Raw genomic sequence first — 23,289 nt, 5'->3', positions numbered from 1 at the left:
TTGCTAGGAGAGACTATTATATTTTATTGCTGCTATGATAAATGCACTTACGGCAAGTCTTGAGCAATTCAGGATCAGGTGATTTTGTTTAGAATCGAGCAGCATAGATGACATCAAGTGATGAGGGTGGGTGACACTATCAACTTCCCTGCTTCCTGAACCCTCAGCGGCCTCAGCCAGGCTGTGTAGTTAACCACGTACTCACTTGCCTCCATCTCCTCCTTCTTGGCATGCCCAGTCACTCTCAGGACCTGTGACTTCGTACTGGCCAGGAACTGTTCTGCCCAGGAAATGGGCAAAAGGTGGGAATGACTCTAGCAATTTCTGGCCCCAGTTGTTCAAGCCTTTGAGTTTTTAATTGAATTCCACATCTCTGCTGGTTCTTGGGGAAATGATTAATGGAGTTGGCTAGTCCCAGGAGTTTAAATGGCTGGAAAGTATCTGTTTGTATGTGTTTGTGAGGATCTGCTTGCCGATATATATTCCAGGTGGATATGTGATTGTGGTTTTTAACATCCACACTGGTCCACTGGAGACATTGCCTGTGGATGAACTCAGCTTGTTCTCACCAGCCTTTTCATTAGAATTGACTCTTGTGACTCTCCAGCCGCAGTGAACCCCCAAATCATGCAAACTCCAGGATGCTCATCTGCTTCAGCATCCAGTACACTCTCCCCCATTTCTTTTCACATATGGAAACCCTGTGAAATCTGGAGCTGACTGTTGGGTTGTGTTTCATAGTCTGAGCATGTGGCCCCTGTGGCTCTAAAGCCACCACGCTCAAAGGTCACAGGCAACAACTCTCCCTCTGTAGCAGCCAGTGGTCTAAATAGTGTTGTCCACAGCAAAGAAGCGATTCCAGAGATCTCTCCTCCTGGGCTCTTGACTAACAAGGTCACAGTGTTTTGTACATTTCCGGTGACTGCTGTAACGGTCCAGCCATTGGTAACAGATTTTAAAATGGTGTTTGGGGTGCTTTTTAAAGATGAAGGAAGTAGAGTGATGTAATTCCGTTATAGTACAGAACAAGGAATCGTCATGTGATGATATTCACTTCACTGGAGTGCTGACTGCGTTCCTTACACAGGGAGCAAAGATTAAAGGTCATCTTCCAATCTTATTGTTTACAGTGTTAAAGTCTTTCTGAGATCAGAATCCTCTACTGCTGAAATTCCTCAGGAAAGCACTTCCTGCTTCTGTATCTAATATTTTCAGAATTAAGATTTAACCTGTACACTGATGACAAAAAGAGGTTGCCCTGTATCACAGCCTAATAGCACAATGAGCAGCGCCATGACAGTAGAAACCGGTTACAGTCTAGGGCAGGGTTGACTGACGGGGAGCTCATGCCAGCGGTGCTTGGTGACATGCCCATGTAATTCTGTCTTCCAGCATTCCAGTGTGTCCGACTACTCTCCATCTGATGGGTACGCGTTCAATAGCAGCATGTACAACAGAGGGCCGCATCTGGATCAAGGGGAGGCCGCCATGGCTTTCAAGTCAACTCCTAATCGCCATGTAGATAGGTAACACTCAGCGCGTGCCATAGGGAGTTCTGTGGGTAGCTATAGGTGACTAGGCTAGTAGGGTTGGAGGCGGGGGTGGGGTGGGAGATGGGAGGGTAGGGACAGGTGGGGTAGGTGCGGGCTTTGCTGCGTTATTTCTTTAAAGGTTTTGTCTCTTAATGATTTGATAAGGTTTCCATAGTTCCTTATAGAACTGGCTTTGATGCGCACAAGAGAGTCAGGCCCTCTAGTCTGTGATTCTCAATGCAAATCCCACTGGGTGACTTTTGCTCTGTTAGAAGGTACTTCTGACTGTGATCTGTATAGTAAGAGGCAAGAATTATCTTTAAAGCACTGGTTGTTCCGCTAGTTTCCACCAGATAGTCTCCAAAGAGCTTTCCCAGGCGGAGAACATGGCTCAGTGAGTAAAGTCCTTGATGTACAAGGAGGAAGGCCCAAGTTCTGACACCCAGAACTAACATAAACTGGATATATTAGCACATGTCTGCAAGCCCAGAGCTCCTTCAGTGAGCTGGGAGGTAGAGACAGGAGGATTCCGGAAGCCAGAAGGCCAGCTAGCTTTGTATGCAACCTGGGGCAAGAGGCCCTGCCTCAAACAAGGCAGAAGGGGACAGCTCACCTCACACATGCCATGGCCAGCACTCACCTGCACACACTTCCCTACAACGAGTTTTTTCAAAGAGTTTCCAGCTCAGTAACCTATAAAGGAAACAATTTCTACCTTTTTCTGCATCTACCAAAAACTAAAAACAAAATCCAAAACCTAAAAATCCCCTCCTGTAGATGGAATATTAGACTCACCAGAATAAACCAGGTATGGCAGCATCATATGCCTATAATCCCAGCAGAATAAACCAGGTATGGCAGCATCATATGCCTATAATCCCAGCAGAATAAACCAGGTATGGCAGCATATGCCTATAATCCCAGCAGAATAAACCAGGTATGGCAGCATTTGCCTATAATCCCAGCAGAATAAACCAGGTATGGCAGCATATGCCTATAATCCCAGCACTTGTGTCGGCTGAGGTATGAGGATGGTGAGTTCAAGGCCAGGTTTGACTATATAGTATACTCTGGGCTAACCTGGTCTACAGTGTGAGCCTCTGTTTCTGTCTCATTCCCTCTCTCTGCCTCTCCGTCTCCTTCCCTCCCTCCCCCACCTCTCCCTCTCTCCCCATCCCCCCCTCCCCCCTTCTCTCTTTGTGTACTTACACTGGTTATAATTAACTGTTTAAATAGAGCCCATGCCTTTCCATTTTTACTGTCTTCTTGTGTTTTTATTTCTTAAAGGCTTGATTTAGCAAAACATGGAGAATTGGAAATCTAGAAGAAATAAAAGAACTCCATGAAGTTCCCATTTTTACAAAAATGTGGTTTTCCAGCAGTTGAGGTTACAAAAAAACCCGCCTAAACCAGAAGAGAAAGAAATTATGAGATGTTGGTATCAGGGACGTAGAGGGATGCACATTCACTTAATTGGTGGAGTGTCCCAGCATTCTACTCTCTATATGGAATTGTTTTTCAATTTATTATTTTCCTGTAGAGTCTGAGAGCTGGGGATATTGCTCAGGTCATCCATTGCTTGCCCAGCATGCATAAGGTCCTAGGTTCGATCCTCAGCACCACAGAAAACCATGACAGTGACACACACCTGTAATTTAATCACTTGGAGGGTCAGAAGTTCAAGGCCACCTCAGCTAGTACCAGGCTAGCCTGGGATGCATGATGGATAGCCTGTCTCAAAAGCAGGTGGGAGGAGCTTGGTTAAGGATGACAGCAGGTAATCCATGGAAACTACAGGTGTTATTCAGGGCACCAGTAACATGTTAAATTGAGTTCAAAGAAAAGTCAGCAATGAATAATGAATTTTGGAAATGCCAACATATAAGTTTTAATTATTTGAAAAACGGTTAGTGAGTGGGGAGATGGCTCAGTGGATAAAGCACTTTTTGGATTCTTAGAACCCATAAAAAAGTTGGGCAGACATGGAGGCCCCTTCTACTTACAGCGTCTGGGAGACAGAAACAGGGAATCCCTAGGGCTAGTGAGCTACATAAGCCAGAACTGATGCACTCTGGGTTCAGGGAGAGACCATCCCTCCATGTGGAAAGTGGGAAGTGATAGAGGAGTACACTGGATATCAATTTTGGGTCTCCAGAAGCATATACACACATGTATGTAACCTTACATATACACGTGCAGTCACTAGGTAAGTACATATTTGGTGGACTGAATGACTCAATGATTGTGTCCAACATTTCAGTTTTTACCTGCCTGCAAGGTCACCTGACTCAGGAAGGTACAGAATGACTCATTACCCATGGCTTAGCCTCTACTGTGGTAGTGTGCTTCTTAATCTGTAAAAGCTCACCTTGTTCTGTATGATCTTTATAGGATCTTAGGGAACTATGTCTTTGATTTATTCTTTCAACCATATCTTCCAGAATTGACTTAGAAAGTTAAAGTAATGCTGTAACTATAATGAAATAAAATGTAAATTTAGAAATCTAGAACAAATAAGAATTTTATGAACTTCAAGGATTAACATTATGATTGCATTTCTAATTTGTCTTTGAGAATGTCCAAGTTCAAGGCTGGTCTGGGATATATGATGACTCCCAGACCAGCCATAGCTTCTTAGCAATACCTGATCTCAAAAGCAAAACCAAAAACATAACAAACTACAGCAGATGTAGAGGCAGCAGTAACCTCAGGGCTTCTCTGTCTAATCAGCTGCACCAGCTCACAGTAAATCAGTCTCTGAAAGGTAAAAATCAACTACCTTATGGCATGATGATCTGATCGAATAATTGATATACTTCACACAGTACCTATTGCATTTCTTGTATGTGAAACCAATTGCATTTAATCATAGTCACAAAAGTAAATTTGAGACCCTTGAGCGAATCACATCAGATCTGATGGCTTTTGCAATAATGACACGTTTTCTTTGCAACATAGAAAATCAGTGATCCCAGTCACTGCCAACCATCCCAGTTTAAAGTGATCCCAGCTGAGAGGTGCCATCTGTCAGGACACCCAAGTCAGCTCAGTTGCTGACTATCTACAGATTCTTTACCTGGCCCATTGTAACCTGTCCTCGTATGCATTGTCATGGGTGGCTAAAGCTTTTTAACATACGGATTCAGATAGATGCACATACTCAGTTGCAGGAAGTTTTCTGTTTTTTTTTTTCTTACAATCCATTCCCTCTTATTTGTGGTGGTTCTTTTGCAAATTATAGAAGGGAGAAATGGAAAGAAAGAGAAAGAATTGAAATTACTATTTTCCTAACTTTTGGGATAGGTGGATCTCTTTATTTCCCAATTTTCTCATTTTTATTAGAATATATCTAATCTTAATATAATATAAATATAAATATATGTTATATGTTATATAGAGTAGCTTGTCTATATAATATATACATTGTTATATATTTGTATAATGTATAATAAGTTATATTGTATGTAATATAAATATGTAAGTTATATATAATATAAATATGTTAGTAATCTTAATATAATATAAATATATGTTGTAAATATATATGTGTCAAAACTATCACAGTAGAGGTAGGGATTTAGAATCCAAGCCTTAAACTATGATTATTGCATATTAATAGCAAGGCAGGTGTTGGGGTTCATGCCTGTAATCTCAGCACTCAGGAGTCTGAGACAAGAGGATCCCATTGAGTTCAAGGCCAATCTGGACTGTATAATAAATACTACACCACGCTGTACTGCAGTATGATGCCTCATCTTAAACAGCAAAACAAAGTGTAAAATGCTTAATTATTAGTGGCAGAAGTTCACTTTTTGTTTTAATATGCTGAAGATGACTGGTCGTCTTCGGCACAGCTCACAGGCGTCCTTTGCTCTGGCCCCCATGTCTGGTGGAATAAGAGTCTGAGAGACAGAGCAGATCTGGGATGCAGGGTTACCCTGGCTCTACAGACCTGGCCTCTGAGGGCCCAGGTATGACTCAGCATGCCAGAAAACCGGGATGGATGGCCATCTTTGGCCTCAGTCTATTGACTTTTTCATAGAATTTCTGAGGAAATGTAGAAATGTGATTGGAGGAGGTAGAGAAGTAAAATCTTTCAGACTCAGCATTATTGTTTTATTGTTGAAACATTATGCCAGATATAAAGAAAATAAGAATACTATTTAATACATGAACTTTTATTGTACATGTAAAAAAGTAACATTAAAAACATTGTTAAATCTGTTAATCCCAAATTATTCGAAGTAGTATTTGGTTTTCAAAGAATATATCCTTTTAGAAAGTTGGGCCCATTGATCAGTCATTATAATTTAAAAACCTTACGGTGAATTAAAATTGTGCTTTCTTCTTTGCTTGAGAAGGTTGCTGGCTATATCCTTGAGAGATCCCTTCTCTTGAACTTTTAGTAACGGAGCAAAGGTTCCTTTAGAACGATCCCTAGACATAACTTTTAGTGTGTTTAGTTGGTTATGAAATGTTGCTTGAGTAAGTGAAGTTGTGCTATGGGCATTGTCTTCAGTCTCTTTTAGTTTCACACTTATATTCTGTCCTTTCATGGTATGTATGCAGATCATTGTCACTCTCATGTGAGCATTTTCCCATTCTTTCTGAGATGGGATCTCACGTAGTCTAGGCTGGCCTGCAACTTGATGTGTAGTCCAAGATGACATTGAATTCCTGATCCTCTTGCCTTGGCCTCTCACATGCTGGCATTCTAGGCATATAACACCATGTCTGACCTTAATATGTGTGTTTAGTACATAGCTCACGGGTTTAGAGTCTAGATTTGGCTCAGTACCAACTAGCCTTGGAATTTTGCATCATTTTATTTTGTCTGAGCAATAGTTTGTTCTAAAAAAACAAAAAACAAGAACCAAAAAAAAAAATCATTTATTTATGTGTGCGTACCCAACCCCCAAAACCCCATATATGTGCCAGATGGAGGCCAGAAGCAGATATCAGATCCCCTGAAGTTGGAGTTACAGGTATTGGTGAAATTATTAAGACCACTCCACGTAGTTAAAAGGGAGGTTTATTTAGTGGCATAACTTACAAATGAAGGGATAGGTAGGTTGCAGGGTCTGGGAAAGGCGTGGCGCAGTCCGGTGGTGTTCTCTGGAGAACTCTGCTCGATCTAGCTCCAATGTCCAGGGTCCAGGAACCAAGAGAAGGCAGCGCATCCGTATCTCGGGTCTTCAGGGCCCTCTCTTGGCCCCGCCTTGAAGCCTCAATGGGGGTTGGAACTTCCAGATCAAAGCTGGAATGGCTGCCCACTACATACAGGTGGTTGTTAGCCCCCAGTGTGGGTTCTGTGAATAGAACTCGAACCCTCTGCAGAAGCTGTACCCTCCTTTAGCTGAGCCATCCCTCCAGCCCCAGTTTGTTCTTTTTTAATAGGAAGAACCTTCTGGTTCCTTTTAATTCTCATACTTTTGAAAGGGTTGGACTGGCCCTCGTGTTTACTTCTGTTCTCAGGCTTTAGAAAAACTAGTAGAATGACAGAGTTCTTCCTTTCTTTTTATAGAAGTTATGACTCAGTCAAAACACAAACCAAGAAATACGCCAAATCCAAGTATGACTTTGTGGCGAGGAACAGCAGTGAGCTCTCGGTTCTGAAGGATGACGTCTTAGAGGTACTTGATTTTTACCCTCTTATCCCTCTAAGAAAGTAAATGTGCTGTGTTCTTCTAATATGTCTCTGAACCTTCTAAAGGGAAACTGAGACCACGAAATTGTCTCTTTGTACACGGTACATCCTGGGCATCTGTATCTCTTTAGAAGTGCCAGCTACTTCGTTTGTCTGACCTTCTAACGGTGCCGTGCATTCACGTAAGAGACAGAGCACTGTGGAAGAGGGAAGTGGGTTTCTTGGCTTGCCTTGTTGTCCCTCTTTTCTTTGGGGTTCATTCATTTTGGAACCAAGGCCAAGTCTAAATTCAGTGGAGAGAAATCATGACAGTTTAATCAAAGAGAACATTTCCTCTTTCTCTGAGGATTCTTGTACAAATGTCACCAGCACTCCATTTGGTAATCACATTAAGGACAGTGTTTCTTAGGTTTTACTTTGGAGTACATTTCCTAATATATACATAGCATTTTGTTAAAAATAGTTTTCGTATTTTCCCTTTCTATTCCATGAATGGAAACAATAGAACTTTCCAGAATGGCCATCTTATTGCCCTTTGAGTACCTCAAATGATGCAGGTACATTCTAGGGACCAAGTATATATTCAGGATACATTTGTCACAGTACCTGTTTTCTGCAAATATCAATAATTGTAAATCTTCATGTAATTCCTAAGAATTTCAGTCTCATAAGTTCATTCTCAGTCCCTTATCAGAAGTAAAAAGAATTTCCTGGATTAAAATTGGGAAATAAGTTTGAGCTTTGCCCGGGAGTGGGTTTTCTTACTGGAATTGCTCTTTTGTTCCTTGCATAATGACAGATCCTGGACGATAGGAAGCAGTGGTGGAAAGTCCGGAATGCCGGTGGAGACTCTGGGTTTGTGCCAAATAACATTCTGGATATCGTGAGGCCCCCGGAATCTGGAGTGGGGCGTGCTGATCCCCCATACACACATACCATACAGGTAACTTGGGTTCTGGGCAAAAGTCAATATTTACGGATATCCAGAAAGAGTAATTAAGTGACTTTTGTGTATTAATCACTTTGAGCTTGAATATTTTTGAGAGCAACTGAAGAGGAACGTGGAGAGACAGTAGAGAATTACACGTTTTCTGACTCATTTCCTAAGGAATCTGTTAAATATTCAGCAATAAGTTACTACTTCTCTGAATGCATTTTTATATCAATTTGTAGTATTTTTGACAAAATAATTTTTTATCTTTGCCCACTGATGTGGCCGTAAGACTGGTTGGAGGGTAGAACTCCATCTTTTACAGCCTTTACCTTCAGAGTCTATTAAATGTTCAGTCTCTGGCCAGCCTCCAATTCACATTCAGCATGCCTTAGCACATGTATGAACATATGTCCTGGTGTTACAGTGTTTTTCCTTCCTTTACATTAAGGTTAACTGTGTCTGTGTTGTAGATGAGGTAAGGCAGGCTCTTCCCAGTGATCACTGAAGACTTCCCGAAGCTCACACACACCACCGTTTCAGGATATTGGTTGCCTGGTCAGTCTATCCATTTTGGCAGCTGTACTCACTTGAGCTGGCTCACTGGAGTGAGGTCCTGTAATGGAGTTAGAAATCATGGACTCTCATGCACAGCCTCGGAACCCTAGTGGCTTCCTTCCCGTGCCTTAGGGAAGGAGTCTTTTAATTTTCAATCTTGAGGCTCCATTTTTACTATGATTTCATTAGCTTCACTGATTTGTGTAGCAGCTTCATGGGATATACTGTAAAGCAGTTCATTGTTGGTCAGGTCTAGGCTTGAAGAAGACAAAGTGTGCAGGCCTTGAGTAGAGTTCATTATCCTGGCTGCCACACTGAGTTCTCTGAGCACTTGGAATGCCTTGCGACACTCAAGTCTTCAGTAGATCCTTGCTCCTTCCCAGAGGATCTTATTAGACCTTATTAGACTAAGCCACGAGCCAAGCCTTGATATAAAGAATTCTATCCTTCAGTGTGGAGACACATACCCATTTCCCAGAACTTGGGGAGCAGAGGCAGGAGCATCACGAATTCGATGTCATCTTGTGCTAAGTAAGGCGTAGTAAGACTCTGCCTCAAAAAAGAAAAAGAAGACAAACATTGGTGTTTTTCCACAACTTGTCATGGTGTAAGGCAATGGCAGTAGAAGTCTGTTTCCTGTGCTTGGTGTTTTGTTTTGTTTTGTTTTCCTGGACTGACGTGACGTATGTACTTACTTATGCCAATCATTTATCATTAGCTTTTGATGCCAAAGAAGGAATTTGAATTATTCAAGGTATGGTCTGCTGTGCTTCCCATGGATTTTTGCAGTGAAATTTTCTAACTTAATTTTCCATACCACTTCCTTTCTGTAAGTTCCTCCTTTCCTAAGTGTGAGCTGTGGTCAACTGGCATAATGATGAAGGGCCTCTCTCTCTCTCTCCAGAGGATGAGTGTCAAGCCTCTGCTCTCTTTCCTGAAAGTTTTTTGATCTTATCCTTAACAGTGATGCCATATATGCTTGAAATGTGTGTCTGAAACCAAGAAGGGGAATATTTGCCCTTTGAGAAGTAAGGAGTTTTAAACATTCTAACTAATGACAAAGAGTAGCATGCACTATTTATAAAGGATATCCTTAGGCCACATGGGCAAACAGATCCAAGAGTGTCTAAGTTTACATGTTAAAAACAATTACTCAAATTGAATTTTGCTTGTGTGCATGATTCCTCGGAACAGATAAACTGAAAATAATGTAACTTAATTAAACTTGCAAGTACCGTGTGTTCTGTGTGGGTGCCCCACTTGAAACCCCCGACCAAGGAGTCTGACTTCCGTCTTTACCAGCTTGCTATTTCGTCTTGCCTTTTACTTCAGCTTGACTCCTGGCCCAAACTGTGTTGACTTTCCTGTTTCAAGCTTGCCTCTGGCTAAAATGAACCCAAATGATTAATACACACCACAGGCAAAAATAGTCCTTGGAGAGAACACAACACCCATTCTCCCTGATTCTGTTCTTTCACAGAACCTCATCTTATATTTATGTCAACTTTGGCACAATTAAGAGTTGTTTTTTAAGTATTCACAAGTTCCAGGAGTCTCTGCTGAAACTTTGTGTAAACAGAGATTTGTGGTCACTGAGGAGGATTGCATGTTTTGGCTGTTCCCACAGTCTCACTGTAGAAATGTGTGGGGAAGAGTGCTTGTGGTGCATGCTCTCCCCCTCTCTTCCTCCTCTCCCTTCTGCCTCCCTCTCCCCCCACCCACCTATCCATATGTATAGAGTTTAGGGTGAGTGCCTACCTTTGAAAGGTATTATAAACTCTCTACCCCTTTAACACCTGGAAACTCTGGGGTGAATGCAATAAAGATCTCGTAAGTCATAATAAACAGCCTACTTACCTGCTGTGACCCCACTGTGTCCTTACCTGCCTGCCATGACACCTACCTACCTGCTGTGACATCACTGCTTCTTCTCTCAAAGGATTCCTGTTCTTAATGAACTGGTAATAGTTCTGAAAAGGAGGAGTAGCATGGGAAAGAAAAACCTTCAGAAACATATCCCAGCCAACCATCTGTCTCTATGACAGCATCACAGACACCCTTAGATGTCTCAGACAGAGGCATCTGAGAAAAAACAAGCAGTCCAGGGATGCTTTTGAGTTCGCGTCTTACTCTCTTTGGCATGCAGGCCTTCATGTATTGTTCAGTGCCAGCATCTTGATATCGATGGGAAGAGTGATAGAAAGGCTTGCACTCAGTGGCTTCTTTGCAGAAGCTGGCAGCACGCCTGTCTCCAGGTCACCTGTTGCTTTGCCCTGTCCTTGGTACAGCTGTCCGAAGAGCAGTGACTTCCATCCTATCCATACAGATCTCTTCCCCCTTCCACCCAATGATACCACAACTTTGAAGTAAAGCAAGATTTGGTGATTCATAGCCATCATCACTACACCTGGGAGGCTGAAGCAGGAAGATTTCTGGAGTTTGAGACCAATCTATACTACCAAAGGAGTTCTGGGCCAGCCTGGACTACACTGTATAGGTTTTTGTGCTGTGCCACAGCTTGATAGCTGCTGAGTGATCAGTAGAGCCAGCTTCATAGTGACAATGAATTCTGGGCCATTCTGAGCCCAGAATTCTTTAAGTTCTCTGCCCACAAATCTCCCTGAAGTCCCACAACAACCTGATGAAGCAGGCACATGCCACACAGCAGACTTGAACACAGAAGAAATACGTGGCTCAGAGGTACACAACAGCGTGAAGCCAGGCCTGGGACCCAGCCATGTGGATCCAGAGCTGATGCCTGATATACTCTTGTTATTCCAGGGAGGGTTCAGGAAATGTCACCAGCTCTTCATTTAAGCAGGGTTCTGTTGTATGAGTACGCAAAGGGATACGATCTCTGAACACGTCTCCCATGCATTGTATCTTGAGAACAGTCACTCTGACTGGCCATCATTCTTAGAATGGATTTTTTCCCCCAATGAATCCATTTCTTGCATTTTATATGTCCTTTCATGTTTTTAATACTTTGGGAAAAACTGTGCATACTGGCAAAGTGGCCAAAGACAGGAATTGGATGTGAACTGCTTCTGTACAGCCTCTCTGACTCACTGGGTGTTTTCACAAGGGACACGATTGTGCTTCTCATTTTCATCCCGTTCCATTTCCCATCCTGAAGGATTCGGGGGAGCAGTTCCTAGTGAAGACCCAAGGACAGCATTATCTGTTGTCGCAAACCCTTTGTCTGGGATTCTGTTCTGACAGCAGCTGTCCTCACACCTGGAGCAGCACGGACTAGGTGTTGAGTTGTCACATGAAGTCCCCGGGAGTCGAGGTTATTTAATAATCCTCACATTTGGAGTGAGTTTTAACAGCTCGCTAAAGGCAGATTCCTCCCCATGGCTTTGGAAGCATTTTAAAAATTAAAGAGGAAGAGATGTGATAGAGAAGTATGTGTGTGTGTGTGTGTGTGTGTGTGTGTGTGTGTGTGTGTGTGTGTGTGTGTGTGTGTGTGTTTCAGTGAAGCCACAGGAGAGAGCTGTAAATGCCTTTTGAAGGACACAGAAAAGTGGCTTGTCTTTCCGTTAAAATGTAGAACCCCTAGGGCTTCGCAGTCTCCTTTCTGGGCCACTGATGGCCCCCAGGTGCTTTCTGTTCTTCCGGAATCTACTGCCATGGAAAGTTTGTTGGTATTTCTTACTTGATTCTCAGGCTAGCACTGGCCCTCTCCTGGATAGACTGATTCCCATGGATCCCCTGCTGTGCGAGGAGCAGCAATGACTTCCTCCCCTGATCTTATTTCTAAGACCACGACAGCTGGGCTAAAGAATCTTCTGTATGTTGTTAAATGCTGAGTTTGTATGTTTATTATGTCTATAGTTTTTCTTAGTCCACGGGGGTGGGAGGATCAAATAATGAGGACTGTCCAACCGCTGCCAGGTCTTGTGAACCCACCACCACCCTTTCTCTCTGTCTCTTGGCTATTACGGAATCATGTGGACCGCCCTCCCTGCTGCCGTTTGGTGAGGACTCTGGCCTTGGTGCTGTCACTAGCTGTGTGCCCTCAGAGAAAGAATTTTATTTTCTCAGTTGCCATGTGCTTGGCTGTGAACTAGAAGTCTGGCTATGTGTCAGCAAATTCTCTTATCCTCTAGGTACATGTGTAAAGAGCCCAAAGCTGAAAGTGGGACTATTTCCTAGAGGTGAACTATTAAACCACCAACGGTATCAATTGTAGCCCGTCTCATCCATGCCTCGTTTAAACTCTATCCAGATGTTGATACTGCTGGACAGAAAATGTCCGTCTTGCTAACATCACCTTTACAGTCTTCAGCCAGGCCAGCTTCCTTAAAATACATAGTGCTTGAAAGTTGTTGTGAATTATTTACAGAGGTCCATCAGGGATCATTAGTTAGAGGCAGGATTCTTAAACAAGAATGGCTATCATTTTTATTTAATAAGCACATTTTTTGTGTGTATACTTATGTATACATATATATACATGCATACATACATGCATATACACACAAACAGTGTTAAAATTACATACACTATAAATAAAGTAAAATCATCGCAAAAGTAGCAGAATGAACATATATATCATTTCACGCAGCTACCCACTCTCCCTGGAGCAGCCATAGCCGACTCATTTAGCAAACCTGATTCTGATGCACCATTATCAAATATGACCCTTGTACTGAATATTCAGCTTCTCTGTTCACACTCCACATCTGCTATTCCCTGTCCTAGGACCCCTCCCCCCGTTTTCTGTGCCCACCTCCCCATTCCTGGTAACCACAATTTCTCTATGTTTGACTCTAAGTGTATTCTTTAATCTGTGAATAAAATGAACCTGTACCATATTCTCTTCACATAATGCTTTAATGCTCCAAGAGTTGTTACTGAGGTATTGTGACTCCATGGTGCTGTTTACTCTGCATGTTGAGCTGGAAGATGAGTAAAGAGGTGTGGGAATTAATTATGTATTTACAAACTCCTTTGCTGCCTGACTTGTGGGTAGGTAATTTTGCTGTCAAAAAAACCAATTTGTTCATGTTTTCTGTTCTTTGAATGTAAATTATAATTGATATTCTTTCAATGCCATCTCCTGTGTTAATTTTCTCATTTAATGTGATTTGCTCCATCTCCTAATAGCAATTACTTGGCGAGCTGTCAGAGGTAACTCATATCCGTTCCCTCCTGGCAATTCTTCTTCCTATCATTTTTTTTGGATTCGGTTTCTGGACTTAACACCCTCCAAATATTCCAGCTGTGCTGTTTTCATTGCAGAACTTCAGAGAGGCCAAATTTAAAGGGAAAAAAAGTACAATTCAGTGTAGACAAAGTTTTAAGAACAGTTCTCTGCCAGTGCCTTGCCTGGGTTTTACTTGCATAATCTCCTCTCTGAAGTAGGACTTTGCATGAATCAGTAGTCACCTTAATGCCCAAGAATTTTTACTCAGTTTTGGTTACTAAAGAAAAGTGACTCACCCCAACTTCGTTGTCAGTAGGAAAGTACATTTCTTATGAAGCAGAGCCATTCTGACTTCCTTCAGAGAAACACACAAGGATGCTTTGTTTGCAGCCGAGCTTGGCATCCGTGAGAGATGATGGATGGGACTCAGGAAGTGACAGTGGTATACAGAAGTGGGTCCACACCAGGTGATGCAGCTGCCATAAACTGAGAGGTTTGTGGAATGTGAGACCTCAGTGGTGATCCCTGGGAAAGGCCCAGACCAAGGTTCCTTATAGGATTGGAGTCTCGGCCTCCTCAGGGCAGGAAAAAAAGGTCCAAATGAGCTATGCCCAAGAAAGTCTTTCCATGACCTGAGGTATGTTGGGAGTCACTTGGTCTGTGCCTCCAAACAAGAAGAGCCAAGCTCGGGAATATGAAGGAAGAACAGGCATCGGGCCGTAGGTAGAGAGGATCAGAGATGATGAGAGGGCCTCAGAACAGAGTTTCCAGGCATCAGTACTGACTCAGTGACTTTCAGAGTGAGTCACACTGATTTGTGGGTCTGGTCCTCTTTCCCTTTTCAAGTCAGAGGTTGAAGGCATGAGGCAGGCAGAAAAGACTGGGTGGAGAGGGAAATATGCAAGTAAATATAACTCTGGCATAAATCATGAAAAATGTCTTTCTACGGCTTTGGAAACCTCATTGGGGTTTCAGTTTTTGACCTATTGCTGAGTGAGGTCTGTTGGTGCTGTTACCCTGTGCAGCAGGCACGGGTGATGAACTGAGACCCAAATGCCTGGTGAGCCCGCCTCTGGGCTTCACTCTGACACGGTCGCAGTGGCTCGAGCGTCTCACAGAATTACTCCACAGGTAGAAAACACGAGCTCTTCCTGTTTTTATGGAAGCAGGAAAAAAAATGAATCGTACTGTGGCACTGAGAGCTTGTAGCCTTTCTTTTTTTTTTGGCATAAGCTTTAAAAACCATCATTTAAATTCTGAACAATTTTGAAACATTGACATGATTTCATTAAACTATTAAAGGACACACTTGTCTATGGAATAAAACATATATATTAAGTGGCTTTGGTGTGTGCTAAGTAGTACTTTTGGTGATGTTTGCTATGTTCTGATTGCTTTAGGTATTTTTTTGGCCCAAATATAAGAGAAATATCTTGTGGGGTTTATAATAATACAGCAATGATTTCTGGCATTATTGCTGAATATATTAGAAGTGTCTCTAGGACCAGGTACTGGGAGGACAGAAATCTGTTCCTCTCATGCGAATTTTGTGGCCATTGTGTGTTCATCTCTGGCTCTTCCTCCTGCCCCTGGCTCGCCGCTTTGCCCCTCAGTAGCTGTCAGCACTGTCTAGCCCTCTTTCAGCTGTGCCCTTCCCTGCATGTTACCCCTCCCATCCTTACCATCGGCTGGTGAGTGAGTCAGAGCCCTCAAGAAACAGCAGCAAAGGCCAAGGGTCCCTTCCCACGAAGCTGTCCACAGGTATTAAGTTCTCTTCCTGTGAAGGCACCTTGGTGGTCAGTGTGTTGTTTTGTGAGTGACAATTTAAAGTAATGTGTGGTGTGTGTATTTTATGGTTTTGATCTCTGGAAATCTGGAAGGACTCGCTTAAAAAAAATCAAGGTTGCCTTATATTTGGGCCAATTTAGAAGTGAAAAGTAAATACTGTCTTAACACAAGACCCAGACTTCCAAAAGGTTTTCTCTTGGATTGTATCCACTAACCTTAAATTTTAATTGGAATGATGATGGTTCAGTATTTAAACTTCACTTCAATCATAGCTTTGCATCTTTGATTCTGCAAAGATGCGCCTTTCGAGAACTCGGAGTCTTCTACATGTAGTTATCTGTTAGATTATTTTATCTATATTTAAAGCTTTGGATATTTTGTTTAATAAGAAATATACACAAATATTGTTTGATCATAGCCCAATTGTATAATTTACCACATCTTCCTTTTAAACTATAAATCCCCACCCACATGCCTTCCCCCTCCCCCATCCCTCCTACTCCCTTTCCCCTTCTTCTTTTCTTTTTTGTGGGTCCAAGGGCGGAACCAGCGCCTTCTGCATGTTGGGCAAATGCTCTACCATGGATCTATGTCCCCACCCCGAAGGACTGTTTGTACCTTTATCCTTAAAACCACCCACCCTATGTCTTCCCATTTTTAACAAGGAAAATTTCTAATGTGAGTAAATTAGCAAGAAGACAGTGACGGGAAGGGCTGCGCCATGAAAGAGTTAATAACAGCAGTCTAACCTTCCTTATTCTAAAAGCATAGCCCCTGTATTCATTAAGTCAACACAGTGCTCCTTTAAAAACTCCTGTAAACAGCAGAAGTCCTTTGACTGTAGCCTACATTTAAAGCCAGGAGTAAGTGGTGCTGAATGTTCTTGACTTTCAACTCCATTGAAGTTATTCTTCATTTAAGTTGTAAAATCATCAGAGTATTTTTAATCCACCCTAGTCTTCTGTAAGTTCAAGTCCAAACTTAGTTTTCTTGTCCTATATTATTATGGTATATTTGCTCTTGGTTTGAGCTTGTCATTCTTTAACTCACATGCTGACTTTGAACAAATATGTAGAGTATTTCAGAGATGGTTTTAATAACTGATATCATACTGGATTAAAAGTGTACATACATGTGCCTACATTCATAAGGAGTGCCACAGACAACTTTACAAATAAATATCCAATGAGATGTCCTGTCAATTTGTACCGCATTTTCCAGTCCAAGTTCATACACACACACACACACACACACACACACACACACACACACACACACACACACCCTCATTCATATATATTCAATATATTCAATGAATATATATATATATATTAACACATACATATTTCAAGTTAATTATTGTCTTTTTTGTAGAAACAAAGGATGGAATATGGTCCAAGATCAACTGATGCTCCTTCTGCCCCATCACCCCCTCCAACACCAGCACCCGTTCCGGTCCCCCTTCCACCTTCTGTACCAGCACCCGTTCCTGTGCCCAAAGTTCCAGCAAATGTCACCCGTCAGAACAGCAGCTCCAGCGACAGTGGGGGGGGCAGCATTGTGCGAGACAGCCAGAGATACAAACAACTCCCAGTGGACCGTAAGTTTCCTAGGGGCCAAGCCCAGTTTCACAGATCATATTAAATATCGTTAGATGTAAATAATAGCCACTTATACTTCATGGATATTTCCTCCCGATTTCTTGATCTCTGAGAAGCAGGTCATTTTCTCAGCTCTCTAAGGTGTGTGTTTGTGCACGTACTCCTGTGATGTAGCTGTTCAATGCAGACTTGCTCAAACCAGACATACTGGGATTGACTCATGAACGTCACTTGCTACCTGCATATTTCAAGACTTCAATGAGACTCTATGTATTTTAGTGTCTGGAAAGTGGAGGAAACCAAAGCTATGTTTCCAAGGGCAAGTGTGAAGATTTGAGATGATATATGCAAAGGATTTAGTGCAAAGTACTTGCAAGTGTGAAGTGGAGGTGTGTGTAGTGTTGCTCAATCTCCCTCTCCCTGAGGTTTTTTTTTTTTTTTGATTGTCACAAGCTACTGATATCTAACCAGAAGTCAGGGTGTTTGGCAATTCCTGCATTGTGCAGGCAGTTGGAGATGTCAGCAGTGCAAAGCTTGAAAACTGCTCAATTTTGACCAGTGCAAGCAGTCAGTCAGTGTCTGCTGCTGACATTGTTGACTCCTCATCTCCCCAAGTTCTCCTGGGCCTCTCCCTGGTGTTTGCCATCCTCAGATACATCCAGAACCACATCAGCTTTACAGGATCACCTGCCAGCGTCAACCTCACGTTTGCTTCCAACACAGATTTCATGCAACTTGAACTTCATGTTTTCACAAATTAAAGTAGGTTTTTATGAGACCGGTTTTTATGAGAACCACAGTAAAATAAAATTAAAGGCATTATGATAACTTTGGATTATCTATTTCGTTGCTGAGGCAGAACTGTGTAGATACTTTGAACTCTAAAGGTGAATTCTGAGAGTTTTTGCTGTACCTTATATAGTGTGCATATCTGCTTCATGTCTAATAATGTTTTTAAAGTTTCGAAAGTCAGTTTGCTTGACGATAGCTCATTATAGAAACCTTGGAAAGCCAAAACCAAGGTGACATTTCCTATATCTAAGGCCTGATAAAAGTCTATAAAGGGTAAGTGGACATGCTGGGTGGAAAACATACCTAGCATTTTGTCTCATGCCCCCCCCCCAAGGTTCTGTACTTTTCTGTCTTTATAAATTATTTTTACTATAAATGATCCATCTGTTTCCATTCCCCTCAATACTATTCATGTTGTCAGAAAAGGAATGATCTGCAGCTTATTCTTCCTGCAGAGCCTCATCTCTTATACCCAGTTACCTGTATTCTACTGTTAATCTCCTGGCTGACATCGTAGGCCTGAGGCTCAGGTTCCAACTGCATTCCTAATTTTCAGTGCCATTTCCCCCCAGTGAGTCATAGCTGCATGTGCCCATTCATTATCATTCTCAACAAGTGAAAAAGAATACGGTGGAGACCCAAATGTGTTGCTCTTTAACTACTATGGCAATAGTGGCAAGTTGTAATAACCACAAGCCTATTACATGCATGATTTTTTCTCCTGAAGTATGAGGGATTCAAATCACCTTTTTAGTCATGTTTGACTTCCTTAGAACTTTTAGTCATGTTCCTTCATTAGATAGGAGAAGGCACTTGCCATGACCTGAATTCAGTCCCCGGGATGTACATGGCAATAAGAGAGAATCAATTCCCTTGTGTTGTCCTCTGATCTCACACCTACACACACACACACACACACACACACACACACACACACACACACACACACACACACACACACCAGTAAATAAATGGAAAATATAATAAAAAGAAAATGAAGATTTGGAAAAGCAACTAATTCTGTGTCAGAAATAACTGTTTATGAATGTGAAATTAACTCTAAGTATATGACTAAATTTTTAAAATATGTGTGAGCTTTTTCAAAGATACCAGAGGAATAGTTTTCGGATGGGAAAGTTCTATGAATATATTTCTTTTCCCTGGGGAACATTCCCTCTGAGAAACAACTGTTCTTTTCTCCTTTCTTCCCACAAGTTTGCACACATCTCTGTCTGACAGTCAGCGCAGTGACCCCTGACACGGTGGCAGTCTGTTCCAGGCCCGGGGTCAGAGTTCAGAGGCATCCAGTCCCCTTCTGGAGCAACACATGTCCTGGAATGGCTTGTTCTTTGTCCCACTTGAAGAAACCCATGAACCTAGTGGGGAAGAGGCATAGTTTGAATTCCTGTACAAGAGCGAACTCTCCTGATAATTGACACTCATCACTTTCAACTCTGCTTTTCATACATGGAAAGGTCACGGGGTCTGTAAAATAGAAACACTCTCACCAAATTAGCGCATGGGCTTGTGTCCTTAACATAATTTACCCTCATAATTGCTCTTGTAAAATTACTTTTTAAAATATCTCCAGTGTAGTTTGGCATTAAATAAATTTATTTTTTGTATAAAATGAATATTTCCCAATAGCATATTTTTGGAGCAGTTTTTTTTCTGAACAAAGGTCAGGGCTGTCTCGTGGTCATTTAGCAGATGGCATAACTAAGTGTGTGTGTTTTGAGGTCCATGTTTCTCTCAAGATAAGCTCCTTGCTACTACATTCTCTGTTCATTCCCCAAACTTCTGATAAAAATAAAATGAAAAGGCCTAGAAAGTGGGAATTTATGCAAATATAAACAAGGCCACGTCAAATGTTTGTTTTAAAATTCAGAAAAGGACAGGGAGATGTATTTGAGTAGAGTGTTTGCCATGCAATGTGAGGATCTGAGTTCAGATCTCCAGCACCAATGTGAATAACCAGGCATGACCATCAGCTTCATTCAGGGCACAGATGGCCATCCAGCCTTGACAGCAAGCATTCAGTGAGAAACTCTGTCTGAAAATATAATTTGGAGAGTTATTGAAGAAGACATCTGATCCATACCCTGCATAGGAGCATACACAGGTACACTCTAAAATATCACAACCAAGTTCACATGCATCATACACACACACACACACACACACACACTTACAACCAGTGGCCAAGGAAAGAAGCCCCTTTTGCTGAAGTGGCATATGCCCTCTTTAGAAGAGCTGCTTGGAGGTTGTTGGAACCAGGCATCATGTAAGCTATTCAGATTGGTTCGTCAAAGATCCAGACAGCATCACCTCTTGCCTCTTTTGAAGATGCCGACTCATTAGTTTGCTTTGCCTTTCTTCCTTTGACTTGAGCTCAACGTTTTGTAATCAGCGCCGTCACTGTGGGAAGGTGATGTTCGTCCGCTTTGTTGTTAGGAAAGAACATCGAAAGTGGAAACCAAAACCCAGGAGCATTCTAGAAAGAGGTTTCTTTGTAATGCCTGAGGAAGGCTACCGCGGACTTGTCTTCTTCAGTGGGTGAGAAGGTGTCGTGGTTCTTCAGTGTAGTGATATTTTCACTTTGAGGCAGACTTACTTCCTGCGTGCAGACAGACATTCACTGATTTAAAACAGCTCCTAAAGTTCAGGCGCTGTTTTACTTACACCCATCAACAGTGTCCCTTCCCTTCTGTCTTCCTGCATTTTTCTTTCTCTCTCTTTTTCTTTAAATTTCTTCATCTTCCCCTAGATGAGGAAGGGGCCCTCTCTCCGAGAGGCTGTGGCAGCTGATGGCTGCTGAGGGGGATGCTGTCATTGTCTTTACAGCCATAGCCATTGCTGAGTTACCAATGCTCCTCTGGCTTCACCCTCAAGCCCACGTGAGTGGTGCTAGGTAAACCCAGTGGGTCGCAAAGCAAAAACAAAATCAGAAGACCTGAGGTAAAGTGGGTGCAAGAGTGGGGGGTAGTGACGATTAGGATAAGCAAGGATGGAGGGTTGTATGTGAGCAGAATATATTGTATACATGTAGGAAACTGTCAAAGAATAAACTAATCAAAAATAACATTTCTTGCATACTTGAGGCCCTAGTACAAATTAGACTCTATTAACACTAATTATTTCACAGTTGGCTTTCCAGAGACACCAAACACTTTCTAAGAATGACATCAAAAGCTCTCTCAGCTGTCCGGTCATTGCCACTTGCCAAGTTAATTAGTTAATGGGATTATAATATCAGTTCTGATCTTCAAAACAATAACAGATAACAGTGTACCTAAAGGCACACATGCATTTTTGATACATTGAGATATTATCTCCTCCCTTTAGATTCATTTCTTTGCCATTTTTCTCATAATGCCATGCTCATTCATAAGCACATGCTAGGAGTGAAAATTGGTGGGGAAGTTCATCAAAAGTAATTTCAGGGGTCTGAATATAGACCAGACCTGGGCTGGAAGTCAGACCATCTGGTTCTAGCTAATTTCTACCCCTCATTGACAGAGTCACTTAGATCATTTCTCTTTGTTCTCCACTTCCTGACCTGGGTACAACATGATGGTTGTGACACGATGGTGGTCAAGGTCTCAGAGAGAAAGTCAGGAGACACCCCCTTTCATTCATATTTATTGGCTCACCGTTCCCGATTGGGTACAGGAGCGAACAAAGCCGGGTAGAAGCATGTTTGTCCTCAGGCTCACATTCTGATGGAAGGGCGGGTGAACAAATAACTGTCTTGATGGACACAAGAAAGTGGTCTACATTTGGGGACTGACATAGCGTTATGGATTAGAAATGCTCTGGGGGAAGAAATTACAGCCTAGCGGGGATCATTAATCGAACATGAGGTGTTCAACTGCTCAACTCACGCAGCTGAGCAGGCACGGGCACAGCCTGTGGAGACTACTGAGCAAAGAGAAGGGCCAGAAAGTCACTTCAATAATTCATCATGCAGCTTATACCAGGTCAGGTATAAGTGAGGAGGCATGGCAGGAACCCTGGATTGCAAATCCCTCAGGAGTCTGGGGATGATCAGGGATGAGGTTCTAGAGGGGACATCATGGTCGAGATCTTTGAACACGTGTGCTCCCTTTCGGTGTTCAGGAAGGAAGTCTCAGATGGAAGAGGTCCAGGATGAACTCTTCCAGAGGCTCACCATCGGGCGCAGCGCCGCACAGAGGAAGTTCCACGTGCCACGGCAGAACGTTCCGGTGGTCAATATCACTTACGACTCCACACCAGAGGAAGTGAAGACGTGGCTGCAGTCAAAAGGATTCAACCCTGTGTGAGTGCCCTGGATCACACGCCGCCTTCTCAGCTGTGTCACTCCTGTGCCACCCATGACTCTTAAAAGTTGTCAGAGCCCAGGTGGCGTTTGTTGTCCTGTGTTCAGGAAATAGTGGCTAACTGTTTAAAAGCAAAGACGAAAAGGCAGAATTGGGGAAAACAGAAATGACTAATCCTAGTCCGTCTTCTAGACGGTGGTTTGTATCCTTCACTGTTTCTCGAACAGTTGTTACCAGCCGTGAGGACTGCTGGCATTTTATTCTTTCTCATCAGTTATGTGGAATAAGACGATGGTCTTAGCAGGACCATACCATGAAGGATGTGTAACATAAGACTTCTTGCTGCAGGATAGAGTATCTAAAGGCTATAAATCAGAGGTATCTACTGCTTTATGTACCTCTAATCTAAAAGTCTGTAGATGTTTCATGTATATTTCGTACCGTGAAATGTTTGAACGGTACATGGCTGAGGACTCTTAATTTAAAAACTAACTCATGTGGCATAATTGACAATAAAGTGCAGTTGTTAGTCAGTTGCCATGTTACAGGAAAGCTATCTGTTGCTCTTAGGGACAGGAAACAGAAACCTGAGCGAGTCGATGATTCGAAACCCTGCTGCATCCTTTTAGATGCTCCATCACTAACCACTCTATGTGCAAGGAACCTCTGGGTCATGGCCATGAACATCTCTTGGCATTCCTTTGTCTCAGCACTGTAGTGCTGTTTAAGGATATGGACTACACAATAATGGCCTATGCCTGTCATCCCAGCACTTGGGAAATAGGGATGGAGGATCTGCAGTTCAATGTCAACCTGAGCTACATAGGGAGTTCTAAACCAGCCTGGGCTATATGAGACCCTGTCTCAGAAGTGAAATCAAGTGAACACTAAAAAAACATGGATAGATAAATGATAGATATGAGAGAGAAAGAGAGGTGGGGGATGGATGAACTGGAGAGATGGTCTAGTTGTTAAAGCAAGGCTCAC

At 42.4% G+C, this 23,289-nt stretch overlaps 1 protein-coding gene across 3 annotated transcripts in view; it reads left to right on the top strand.

The window, feature by feature from the left end:
- The window catches only part of Eps8 (epidermal growth factor receptor pathway substrate 8), a 173,059-nt gene that overhangs the window by 145,043 nt on the left and 4,727 nt on the right, over positions 1-23,289 (top strand). For all 3 annotated transcript variants that reach the window (XM_052720242.1, XM_052720243.1, XM_052720244.1), the window contains 5 exons: positions 1,393-1,526; positions 7,057-7,165; positions 7,979-8,122; positions 16,983-17,208; positions 22,121-22,301. In XM_052720242.1, the coding sequence (XP_052576202.1) occupies positions 1,393-1,526; positions 7,057-7,165; positions 7,979-8,122; positions 16,983-17,208; positions 22,121-22,301 (794 nt within the window). The remainder of the gene's footprint in view (positions 1-1,392; positions 1,527-7,056; positions 7,166-7,978; positions 8,123-16,982; positions 17,209-22,120; positions 22,302-23,289) is intronic.

This window comes from Peromyscus californicus, unplaced genomic scaffold (genome assembly GCF_007827085.1).
Source record: "Peromyscus californicus insignis strain IS unplaced genomic scaffold, ASM782708v3 Scaffold_6__1_contigs__length_162567912, whole genome shotgun sequence".
NCBI classification, from domain to species: Eukaryota; Metazoa; Chordata; class Mammalia; order Rodentia; family Cricetidae; genus Peromyscus; species Peromyscus californicus.
Note: the sequence above shows the minus strand (reverse complement) of the source record. Positions and strands in the feature narration are given on the sequence as shown.